At 44.9% G+C, this 12723-nt stretch overlaps 1 protein-coding gene across 1 annotated transcript; it reads left to right on the top strand.

Moving 5' to 3' along the window:
- Positions 1-1626: 1626 nt before the first annotated feature.
- LOC147887749 (pentatricopeptide repeat-containing protein At2g13600-like) lies at positions 1627-4191 on the top strand. Its single transcript, XM_087393210.1, has 3 exons — positions 1627-3087; positions 3199-3420; positions 3502-4191. The coding sequence occupies exons 1-3, from the start codon at positions 1627-1629 to the stop codon at positions 4189-4191; spliced, it is 2373 nt and encodes a 790-aa protein (XP_087249336.1).
- The last annotated feature ends 8532 nt before the right edge of the window (positions 4192-12723 follow it).

The raw sequence follows: 12723 nt of genomic DNA, 5'->3' as shown, positions 1-12723 counted from the left end.
CGACAGTGTGACACTCTATTCGTACCGTGGTGTTAGTAGATGGGGGTAGGTAGGGGATGCCATCCCCATACCCCTCCTTCTAAATGGGCTCATAGCCAGTAGCAATGTGGGGTTGGAATGCATAGTCCACTACACCTTGGACTACAGGATGGAGAGTCTCCCACATCATACAATTGTAGAAGGTCTGAGGGGTACCCTCAGGCACCCCCTACTTCGTCTCATTGGAAGATAGTGCTCCTTTTTTATTAGGTGATTATGGAGATAACCGTCATAATGACAAAGCCATCCTAGAAAGCAGGTGTAGAGGGTCCATGGGGACAGCCTCTAAGGTTGCCTACCCAAGAAATCTCTTATGATGGGTAGGAGTTGGTACCTCACTAAGCTTTTGGAGTCACCCAAATTTTTGTTGTGTGTAAACGAGGTCCACCCCAATGGAGCACCTTGCTTAACACCTCCCATTGCGAGTAGTCCTTTGTCTCTAAGAGCCGATTCCGATGCACTGGCTCGCGCCACCTGTTTGAAGATCTCAACTTGAATATGAAGCCCCATGCGATGATCTTTGAGCCTGTCGCGTGGAATTCAGAGCTTGTCAACTGGGGGTGCTCAATGGGACCTCTTGCACCTAAAAACTCCTATTCTAGGACTTTCAGTCTATGTTGGCCTTGCTTTAATGCACGGCCCCATAGCCGGTTGGATACTCGGATAGTATAGTGCTAGTAGAAGATGATGGGTTGGATTGGCCTAAACCCCTACAACCAATTCAAGCCACGTAGCGGGTAGAGTGGTTGAGGATAATTCTCAGACGAGGCACTATATATATCACGTGCGTTCAAGGACTATTTGTAAAATCCCTTATCTGTAAATTTATCATGAATAAAACACACCCTTTTTCTATTCAATCTAGGAATACCCCCTTTATACGATACCCTTCTGTATGTGAAAAATGTGTAAAAATGGGATTTAAAAAACTCCTTCACATGATATGCTTACATTTTTACTAGTGACCCACCCGAGGGAGACTTAGGCTACACATGGGCAAGTTTAGCAGGCCATTTTCGACACCTACAAATTTCTAGTTGGGGTACTCGGATGTTCACACCATCCATCGACACTCTCTAGCCTAGGCAACGATTGACGGTCAAGTTTCGAGAATTCGTGTCCGGCTTGGCACCCCGACCCAGCTCCACCGAGCTCTTTGCTCTGTTGACGAGCCAATCACATTGTAAGATGAAAGTGCCCGGCGGGGGGTGTAAACTGCAAAGCGCGGGGGGTAGCATCTTGTCCGAGGTTTGGAGGCAGGAATGGTTGGGATGAGGGTGGGTTAGTCATGACTAGTGAGAGTTGCGAAATGAAGGACATTTTGGATGTGAAGTGTATTTTGTGAAACACTCTCAGTATTTGGGACGATGGTATTGCAAGCAATGGAGATTGTCAAGGTTTGCAACAAGAGCCATGGCTGCCATTGTAGGATCTTCTTCAACGACGCTCGCATGCTCCACTGCCACTTCGCCATAGCCCACGGACTGCATCCGACCTGTAACCCGTGGAAAGAGCTTGAGATGCGGATACCAGAAGAGGCCTCCAGGGAGAGCAGCAATTGTGCAAGAAGTGCGAGGAGCGGAGGCTATGGTAGAATCTGGTGAGGTTGGAGGAGGCGGCGATCATGAGGAGAAGGAAAGCAGTACGGCTGATAGCAAGAGATGGCAGTTCTGCATCAGGAAGGTCTCCATGCTCCAGTACGATTTCCGCCATTGCCTGCTACGCCAAGGCTCAGGGCAGCACGCGGAAACAGTCCATCCAGCCTGCTCGAACCTCACCTCAGGCTTCCATGGAGGTATGATCTTGCTGACTGATCAAAGCTCAATTTTAGCATGGTCTTGCCTTGGTCCCATGGCGGTTCTATCGTTGGCACCAGGTATGCCTCACCTCGACATTCGGTCGCTATCCTTGGAGAGAAGGAAACCAGACAATCTACTATGTATAACCTCAAATGTCTTGGATAGGTCGAGTCCTGAACTTAGGGATTCTAAATTTTTGTCTGTTACGGACAAGCGCAACATCCTCGGTTCTTTTGTTGAAGAGGTGCTAAGCGAGCTAGGAACTGGTAAGTCCTATCCTACACAGATGTTAGATGGACACTATCATAGCAATGAAGTCTCTGGTCATGAAAGCTTGAATGCAGAGGTCCTCGATCAGCTCGGCCCAGAGACGGATCATGCTACATATGCCTCGCTTTTGAGGCGTTGCTCTAGTGCTAAATCCTTATCAGAGGGAAAATATGTGCATGAACACATGAGCAGGCGAGGATATACGGACAGCAGATTTCTAAGTAACCTTCTCGTTCAAATGTACAGCAAGTGTGGGAGCCTGGAGAATGCACGTGCCGTGTTTGACAAAATAGTCTATCGGAATTTGCACTCCTGGAATATCATGATTGCAGCGTCTGCCCACAATGGGAACCTGGATGATGCGAGGGCATTGTTTACAGAGATGCCACAGCGGAATGTGGTTTCCTGGACCGCCATGATTACTGCGTGTGCCCACAATGGGCATGGCATGGAGGCCCTGCAACTGTATGATCAAATGCAAGCTGAAGGGTTCGAGCCAGACAAGATAACCTTCATCTGCATTGTGGATGCTTGTGCCAGTCTAGCAGCCCTAGAAGAGGGTCGAGCGATTCATGCTACTGCTGCTTGCAATGGATTGGAATCGGATGTTGTTGTGGGGAATGCCCTTGTGAACATGTATGGCAACAAGTGCTGGAGCCTGGATGATGCAAGTGCAGTATTTGCAAAGATGCCACAGCGGAATGTGGTCTCTTGGAATGCCATCATCGGTGCTTGTGCCCGGAATGAGCATGCTAACGAGGCCCTGCAACTCTTTGGTCAAATGCAGGCAGAAGATTTCAAGCCAGACAAGATCACCTTCATCTCCATTGTTGATGCTTATGCTGCTGTGGGAGCCCTAGAAGAGGGTCAAGTGATCCATGCAACTCTTGCTGGCAATGGATGGGAGTCAGATACTGTTGTGGGGACAGCCCTCCTCAACATGTACGGCAAGTGTGGGAGCATAGATGATGCTGGAGCAGTGTTTGCAGAGATGCTGCAATGGGATGTGGTCTCCTGGAGTGCCATGATTGCTGCATGTGCTCAGAATGGGCGTGTCAAGGATGCCTTGCAACTGTTTGTTCAAATGCAGGCGGCAGGTTTTGAGCCAAACAAGATCACTTTCATCTCCATTGTTGATATGTGTGCCAATGCGATAGCTCTAAAGGAGGGTCAAGCGATCCATGCTACCATTGCTGGCAATAGATGGGACTTAGATGATGTGGTGGGGACAGGTCTTGTTAGTATGTATGGCATGTGTGGGAGCCTAGATGATGCAAAAGCAGTATTTGCAGAGATGCCATACCGGAATGTGGTCTCTTGGACTGCCATGATTGGGGCATGTGCCCAGAATGGGCATGGCAAGGAGGGCTTGCAACTGTTTGGTCAAATGAAGGACGAAGGCTTGCTGCCAAACAAGATCACCTTCATCTCCCTTATGGATGCCTGTGCCAGCATGGCAGCACTAGAAGAGGGCCGAGTCGTTCATGCTATTGTTGTTGGCAAGGGCTGGGAATCGGTTTCTTCTTTGGTGACAGCCCTCATCAATATGTATGGTAAGTGTGGGAGCCTAGATGATGCACGGGGAATCTTTGCAGAGATGCGACAACGGAATGTGGTTTCCTGGAATGCCATGATCGCTGTGTGCGCCCAGAATGGGCATGGGAATGAGGCGCTGCAGCTGTTTGGTCAAATGCAGGCGGAAGGGTTCGAGCCAGACAAGATCACCTTCATCTGCATGCTCACGGCTTGCAGTCATACAGGACTGGTTGCTGATGGGAGGCAATACTTTGCAGGTATGAAAAGTGACCATAGCATAACACCCTCGGTGGAGCATTATCTGTGTATGATTGACCTTCTTGGGCGAAGAGGACTATTGGAAGAGGCAGAGGACCTGATCATCTGCATGCCATTTGAATGTGTCCCTTCAGCATGGTTGAGCTTGCTTTCATCATGCACAATTCACAATGATGTGGAGCTTGCTGTGCGCGCTGAAAGTTTTGTTTCTGAATTGGATCCAAGGAATACTTCAAAATGTATGTTGCTACCACATTTCAATGCTAGTGCAACTGAGTGTGAAGTGTGAGGTGATGGTTAGGCACCAAGGTCCCCTGCTCTAGAAAAAGACATATCATGCTTGCTACCAGGGTCAAAAGGAAAAAGCTATAAGCCATGTGCACAACCCAAAGTGCATGTGCTGACGATAGCCATATTGACAACAGTTGAGCACCCTTGAACAAGTCATCTCTGCCATAATTCTCCAATGCCATTTTCTTTCTTGAAGGTGAGGCATGAACTTGCATATGTTGGATATGCTGCAACGAAAGTTGCAACAAAATTTCCATTCATCAGTTGCACTATTCTGGTTCTTTTCCCACACAGTAGTAGTAGGTTGCATGCAATTGAACATGAAAATTGAAATGACAAGGTCTAGTCATACATTCTCTTGCAATCATTCCTTTCCAAGTGGCTCCTTCAAGCGCAGTTAGTTCTTTTGCAGAGTAGCCTTTGCTTAAGCTTTCTATACAAAGCACAATTCCCAAGATTGATATCATTGCAGGATTTTCAGTCAGTTGATAAATAAGTTTCCATAAAACCTCAATGTGAATGGAATGAAATAGTGGCATGGACACAAGGCTGTATAATGCATTACCCCTTGGAAAATAATTGCATCAAAATTTCAGTTCCATAGCCGCAATGGTCAAATTTGAAAGTACAACCGAGCCATTTCCATCGAGGCATGAAAGTTTGTCTATCAAGCAGCCATTCATTTCAATAGCATGATTCCCATCCATGATTAGGTGGCCATGAAGAAATTGGCAAACGTATGGTTGGTCTCCTTGTGATATTAACATCCATGGACCTCAAGTTGGAATAATTGCATGTAGTATAAAGAAGCATCATGCCAGGATGATAAATATGCAGAAAATTGTGGCCCAAGATCTCCACATCACATTGCATTAGGACTACAATCATAGTACTTGAATCTCGGAGCTTGTCTTGTTGGCTCATGTTTGCAACCTATTGGACAAAGAACTTTTTTACATATTTTTGATCATAGGCTAATGAACTATGATTAATAGTCTTGACATTACCCTGATTGTTTTATTCATCCTCATCATGTGTACATGGATATGGTTTTGCAAGTGCCAATACATGGCATCAATATATATCATGTGTTGTACATAGCATAGGGACGTCCTTCCAAAGTTCTACCCTCACATTTACATCACTCTTGTGCGAGATGCCATTGTTCTCATTATGGCTGCCAAGTGTACAAGCCAAAACTGCTCACCTATTGAGCAGTAGTGAAGGGGATTATCAAAGTTGAAGTTATTGGCGATACTCCCATGTGTTGTGATGTAGCTTCAGGGATGAAATTGTCATGCATATCTTGTGCTTGCTACACAAGCTGCTTCTCATCATTGTGTGTAAGTTTACTTTGGCATCCTTTATTATCATATGTGTGGTCTTCTATATTTTCTTCCTTAATGGAGACCTCAAAAATTTGCAATCATGCCTAAAGTATCAAGTGAAAGTGCATCCCAAGTCCTTACCTTACTGGACAACATCAACATTTCCATGTTGATTTGTATTATATATGTGCTCATCATTGCTTGGCTCATCATCTATTTAAACTACTTTATTGTCACTGTTGTGTTGGCTTGTTCCATCATCCTATGTAGGTATTTCTTCTATTAGTATGTTGAACCATCAGGGAATCATTTGGAGCAATGTATTGTTATTTATAACAGACCTTGCTATCCATAATTGTTTCCATCATTTGGGATGTTATTTTCATTTGAGCAGCTATCCCCACAAAATCCTTTCGTATTTGCATTTGTAATCACCTTAAAATAACCAAATTTGTGTCCTACAGACGGAGGAATCTTTAATGGCTTCGAAGCATGACTTGGTTGTGGAGAGGCTTAGCACAACATTGGCTACATTACTAGCATTGGCATAAGTGCATTCTCCTTAGATGTTGTCTAACTATTTTTATTGTGTCAGTTCTAACAGGTGAACATGTAAGGTACAACAACTATCATATATATTCCAACCATGCAATGAGGTAAGGTGTATTTCAGCTTGGAGACCACCATGGATGATTTTTTCAAGTTAGTTTCATTAAGAAGCTAACTTTAATATTGATCTCAAAAGTTTGTATTTGAAATCTAATGCATGACCGTCTTCTCAATAAGCCCAAAAGGGGGAAATAATTGCTTGCAACATCCAATGTAATGGGGTGTAAGAGATTGTGGATGGTAATAAAAAGGATTCCGGGCTATGAATCTTCTTTACGTTCAAGTGCCCTAAAGTCTTTGCATGCTTCTCAAAGCCCAGTATGAGTTGCTCAAAACTATAGGCATGTTGCCCCATGTTTCCTCCATAGGCATAAGGTCCTATGGTGTCTAATAGAGCTTTGTTGGTTGCTGTTGCACTGTGCCAAATGCATGCACGTGTGCTGGATTACTATCAATTCCTGCCTATCTCAAAGCTCAAAATGCAATGGAGAGGCTTTGAAGAAGGTTGGTGAAGAGGTTACCGAAACGAGGCTCGAATGGCTGTTGGAAAGACTTGAAAGATGGGCTTGAAATTCTAGATGGTGTTGGGTTTTTTTCCCTTCTGGAGGGGGGTTACTAAGTTGCCTAGGACAATTGGACACCTAACCTAAGACCACTAGTATAGTTAGGACACTTGAGTCACCCTAATTGAACCAGCCGACCAAAGCTATACGTTAACCCCATTTATGTTAAACCTAAACTTTCCTTGCTAGCCTAATCCATTTGCTAACCCAACCTAAACTAAATCTACTAACCTAAGCTAGTTAAGCTAACCTTATCTCTAATCAAAACTAACCTAGGATGGATATGGTTGACGGCGGCGGGGCATTGATGGCTAATGGTGGCACTGCAAGGAGAAACAACCATCGTAGCACGGAGGAGGTGCCCGTTTGCATTTACACTAGCCACCAACTGCTTTGGATTAGATTTGGGGGATAGGCTTTTGGCGCATATTAGGCTTTTGCCTTTGTCTTTGTGAGATCTTGTAATCGAATTCTTCACCGAACGAGTCTGTTCCTTGATGGTTCAATATGTAACACTTTCTCACAATTGACCATCGTGCATTAGCAAATCGCAGCTTGTATGTAGCTGAGCTACATGGCTGTGGAGGACGATCGCGTCTTACAATTGCACCAGCCAACTAATGGAATTTCCGTCTATAAATGGCTCACTTGTTTCCATTAACCATTGCAACTAGCTTACACACTCGAATTAACGGTTGGCTTTTCCTTCCTGGATGCGATTAATATATAATGCACCAAACCTAGTAATTCTCCTTTGCGGGCAGTGCTTTGAGCCTATCCTACCAAGCACAAGTGGTCTTCCCTATTATAGATGCAAGAAGCAATGCCATGAGACACTAGCTATCATAGTACAGTAAAGACCATTGGGGATATAAATCTGAGATGGTCATCGTCACTTTCTGAGATGCAAGACTGTTCATGTGTCTGTCAAAGCTGTAGACGAGCAATGATCTCTGTCATGCGCAGGATACAAATTTTGGCTAACAATAGAACCCATAATCCGCTGCCTAGCCCAGTACCAGGTCGCAGCCACAAAGGAATCGCTATGGCTGGCCTGCTCACCCTTTAAAGTGGACCAAAGTCACCGTAGATAGTACAGAGGTGCTGAAAATCATTAGAAGAAGCTGACCTAAGAGGATGTTGAGCCACACTACCCACGAGTAACGCCCAAGTGACAAAAAATAGCTACCTAAAATGGCATGGCTCTGATACCATAAGAATTGTGATAGAAGCCATTTTACGAGTTCTTGTTATTGCTTTGTAGGTAGACATTTGTTGACAAGAAATCTTTGCAATGTAATAGCTACAAGTTGCCGAAGAATCCCAAGTTTCATATGTATATTTAAAGACTATAATTAGTTCACAAGTTACATAATCCTTTTCTTCTAACGAATCACCAACTTGATTTTGGTCGAACTAGTATGCAACCCATGCATTGTTGCGGGATATAGAGAGAAGCTCCTCTTGGCACATGCATTGATCGGTTCTTAAATTGCTAATCAATTCACCTTGCATATTTGGTTTGATTTTTGAAATCTTGGCTAAGTCTTAACCCATGGCTTTATCTCCTTCTTTGCATGCAACGCTGGCTAAGTGGAGAGTGAGAATGTTACGTGCTCTACTTCAGACTTCCTCTAATGATACTTGTATTTTTATGCTATCCAAAGTCTAATGTACAATTTGAGAATATTGGAATCATCCCGCTCAAGGACACACACAAATTCTCTCGAGCTCACATTGGCAAGTTTTCAGGATATTGTCTCTCGGTGTTCGACTACGATTATGAGTATTGACATTCAGGTAATATGCAAGTTTCCTATCCATTCGCAAGACTTAACCTCGGCCCTAATATTCTCTGCATTTATATTCTGGGTGTTATCTCGGCACCTAGGGAAGGGCTCGTTCCCTCGTATTATAACTCTTTGGGGAATGAAGTGTGCCGCCTCCCTGTCCACACTATGTGTGGTTATTACAATTATATATTATATATAATAATATAAATATTTTCTATTACTTGTCCATTCAAAATTTCTTGTTTTTAATTTGAATTCTTACAATATTCCTCTCGTTTAATGCATGTTATCGATGTGAGGGAGCAAGGAAATCCAAGATGGATGCAAGATTAAAGGACACCTTTATTCATATGGTTGTACTTCATGTGACAATATTGTATAAACTACAACGAGGATCAGTTATTGTATTGCCTTATTTATGTATTTCTTGGACTTCAGCTTCCAAAATATGGGCATCACAAAATCAATAATAATCACCACCCCTAACATTTGCAGGGAGGTTCGGGTCCTAATGGACCCTGTGTCGCGTCTCATGTCCACTATTTTACTCATTTTCTTTTTTTCTTAAAATTTTGATAAAATAATACGATTCAGCTTCAATTATGAGTTAGTAGTTACGTGCTCCATGATGGAAAGGCTGCTTGCCACAAATCTGTAAGAAAATAATACAACGTCTGTGCTCAACAGATAACAGGATCTCGTACGCAAGAGAGAAAACAGATAGTATGGAGAATTAAAAATTTGATTACTGTAGAACTGATACAATAGATGGTGCTGCCTCCCAACCATGCGCTCCTATGAGAGAAGCTTCGATGGCGTGCCAGAAACAGTAGAGGACGGAGGGTAGATGCTAAGGAATCAGGGTTGCTGTAGCGAGTGATGAAATGGGCTTCACGGGCTTGCTCTTATATAGCCACTAGTCGTAGTCGGTTAGACCCAATGTGGTGACCGATCCAGTCCGCCCAAAACGGTCGACTGGGGGTCGGAATAGGCCACCGACCACACGATAGAACCGTGGCGTAAAACTATAACCTACGGTCTCCGTTCGGCAAACAGCCATCCGGGATCATCTGGGACTCCAAATGGGCCCCGCAACCCGAGAGTGGGCTACCCCGAGAAAAGCTCCGTCTACCCTCAATGCGGTCAGTCATGGGATGCCTTCCCGCACTTGCATGTAGCCTAGTTGGCAGTGTGCCAACTCCGTCCAGCCATCAGGCCACACATGGCCCCCATCTGGTATCCAAACCAAGACCTACCGGATAACCGAGCTACTCAAATGCCTTCTCCTCATATGGGGGGATTACAAGTAGAGTTAGCTGGTTCCCACGTAGTTACACGAGAGTGAAGCATTGATATCTAACACCCCCCCTCAATGTCCACCCGCAAGTGAACTTACTTTTTCGGACCAATGCCAAGTCGATGAAGATGCCTCTCCAGCAAGTCTCTTCCAAGAGCATTCGTGAAGATGTCCGCAGCATTCTCTGTAGTCGGACAATACACTAAGTCGACCTCTCCATCCATGATGAGCTCGCGTACAAAGTGATATTGAATCTCAATGTGTTTTGTGCGAGCATGAAACACAGGGTTCTTTGCAATCGCCATGCAACTCTGATTGTCACAGGATAACTGCGTAGGTTTGTTCTGCACTACACCCATGCCTCCTAAAATCCTCCTCAACCACACTGTCTCACAAGAAGCAAAGCATGCTGATTTGTACTCAGCCTCGGTAGAAGAAAGAGCAATTGTGGGTTGCTTCTTGCTGACCCATGACACAGCTCTAGATCCAAGTGAGAAACAGTAACCTGTCACTGATCTCCTGCTGTCCACGTCTCCTGCCCAATCCGAGTCACAGAATCCGGTCAAGATGTTGCCCTTGGTATAGGTGATGTCATAATCAATGCCTTTGATGTATTTCAGCATCTGCATCCCTGCCCTCCAATAATTCTCCCGGGGCTTATTAGAAAACCTGCTTAGTACACCAGTCACAAAGCTAATGTCCGGCCGCGTGTTGCACAAGTAAATCAAGCTGCCCACAAGCCTTCTGTACTTCGCTTCATCCACCAGTGGTGATGAATCCTCGTTTGAGAGCTTCACGTCAACCTCCATAGGGGTACCAACTGTTTTGCACTCAGCCATGCCAAATGCCTTCAGTATCTCTCCGCCATACTTCAGCTGTGAAATGAAGATCTATTTCGGCTCTTGCCAAACTTCAATCCCCAAACAAAATTGCATCAGACCGAGGTCTGTCATTTCAAACTCTCTTTCTAGCAAATACTTTGTCTGCGAGATCTTCTCTTCATGGTTCCCTGTTATGACAAGGTCGTCCACATAAAGGACCACGATCATACACCTGCCTCCTTCTCTGAAGATATACAAATTTGCATCTGATGGGCTCCTCCTGAACTCGTTTTGCAGAAAGTAGGCATCAATTTGCTGGTACCACACTCGTGGGGCCTGTTTCAGCCCGTAAAGTGCCTTCTTCAGTTTACAGACTTTACCTTCTGAACCGGGGATCACAAAACCTAGTGGTTGTTCCACGTATACCTCCTCCTTGAGATCCTCATTCAGAAAGGTGGATTTTACATCCATCTGAAACACGGGGCAACTTCCCTGGGCAGCTAAAGCCAAAACACTGCGAATTGTGGTTAGTTGAGCTGTGGGAGCAAAAGTATCCTGATAATCAAAACCATGTACCTGTGCGAATCCTTTTGCCACGAGCCGAGCCTTGTACTTATCCAACGTGCTGTCGGACTTGTACTTGGTCTTATACACCCACTTGGTTCCGATTACCTTGCGTTTGGGTGGTCGCTCCACAAGGTCCCAATTGTTGTTCTTCATTATGGAGCCATACTCTGACTGCATAGCCTCCATCCACCTATCATCTCCCTGTGCCTCTTCAAGACACTTGGGTTCATCAGCACGGATCACCTTTGTCATCAAAGCATAGTTGACCAAGTGTTCCTGCGCCCTTCTTTGCTTCTCTAATCTCTTGGACCGGTGGTGTTCGGATGGTTCCTCCTCAATGGCTGGAGGTTCTCTGCCATCCAAAAGTTGCTTTACCCACTTCGGGAATGGCTGTTGCCGTTGTGGTTTTGCAGGCTCTTCTTCATCTTCTTTATCTTGAATCCTCCCAAGCACCGTTGGGGGAGTTCGGTCTGCTGTTGGTGGTGTTACTGGATGGATATCCTGGTGCTGGTTGTCTGGGAAGGAAGCATCCTCCTCCAATTGATGCAGCTGTTCTGAGAAGACCACATCGCGACTTACTATTACCTTCTTGGTAACATGGTTATAGAGACGGTAACCCTTCGCCTCTTCATTGTAGTCCAAGAAAATACATTTCCGGCTCTTCGGTTCCCATTTGGTCCTATTAGCATCAGGGACATGCACAAAACAGTCACATCCATAAACTCTGAAATGTGCAGCTGAAGGTTTCTTACCAGAAAAAGGCTTGCAGTGGAGTCATCCCATTCACAGCCTTCGTGTAGCTATGATTGAGAATGTAAACTGTCGTGTTACATGCTTCAACCCAGAAAGTCTTTGGCAAATCTTTCCCTTTCATCATACTCCGGCCCATTTCGCAGATGACGCGCATCTTGCACTCTACTACTCCAATTTGCTGTGATGTATGTGGTGGGGGTTTCTGCCTCTTAATCTTGTGACTTTTGCAGTAACTCTCGAATTCAGTTGATGTGAACTCTCCACCTCTGTTTGATCTCAACTTCTTCACCTTCTTCCTCGTTTCTTTCTTGACCATTACATGCCATTCCTTGAACTTACTAAAAGCCTCGTCTTTAGTCTTCAGGAAGTATATCCATATCCTTCTACTGTAGTCATCGAGCAACGTCATGAAGTAGTAGGAACCACCCAAAGCTTCCGTCTCCATCTTTCCATAGAGGTCCGTGTGAACGAGCTCTAGAGGAGCCTTTGCCCTGCTGGCCTCTTTAAGAAAGGGCTGCCGATGCTGCTTGCCCATGCAAGCTTCACATACATCAGGCAGATCTGAAATTTCTGGTAGGTCTGCAATCATTCCACTTTTATGCATCTCCTTCAAAGAACTAAGGTTTAGATGACCAAACCTCTCATGCCATAGCTTAGTGTTCTTCGCATCCGCTCGAGCATTGAAAGCTGAGAGTTCATAGATGTTGTTGCGTCATGTACCTTTACCAATGGCCTTCCCTTGAAGATCCACAATCTGTGTGCCATTCTTATCGAAGTGAACTTTGAGGTCCCGATCCGT

This window comes from Dipteris shenzhenensis, chromosome 22, assembly GCF_047967505.1.
Source record: "Dipteris shenzhenensis isolate YYH24624 ecotype China chromosome 22, Dip_SZ_1.0, whole genome shotgun sequence".
NCBI classification, from domain to species: Eukaryota; Viridiplantae; Streptophyta; class Polypodiopsida; order Gleicheniales; family Dipteridaceae; genus Dipteris; species Dipteris shenzhenensis.
The sequence above is the reverse complement of the archived record's forward strand: the minus strand, read 5'-3'. Positions and strand labels throughout refer to the sequence as shown.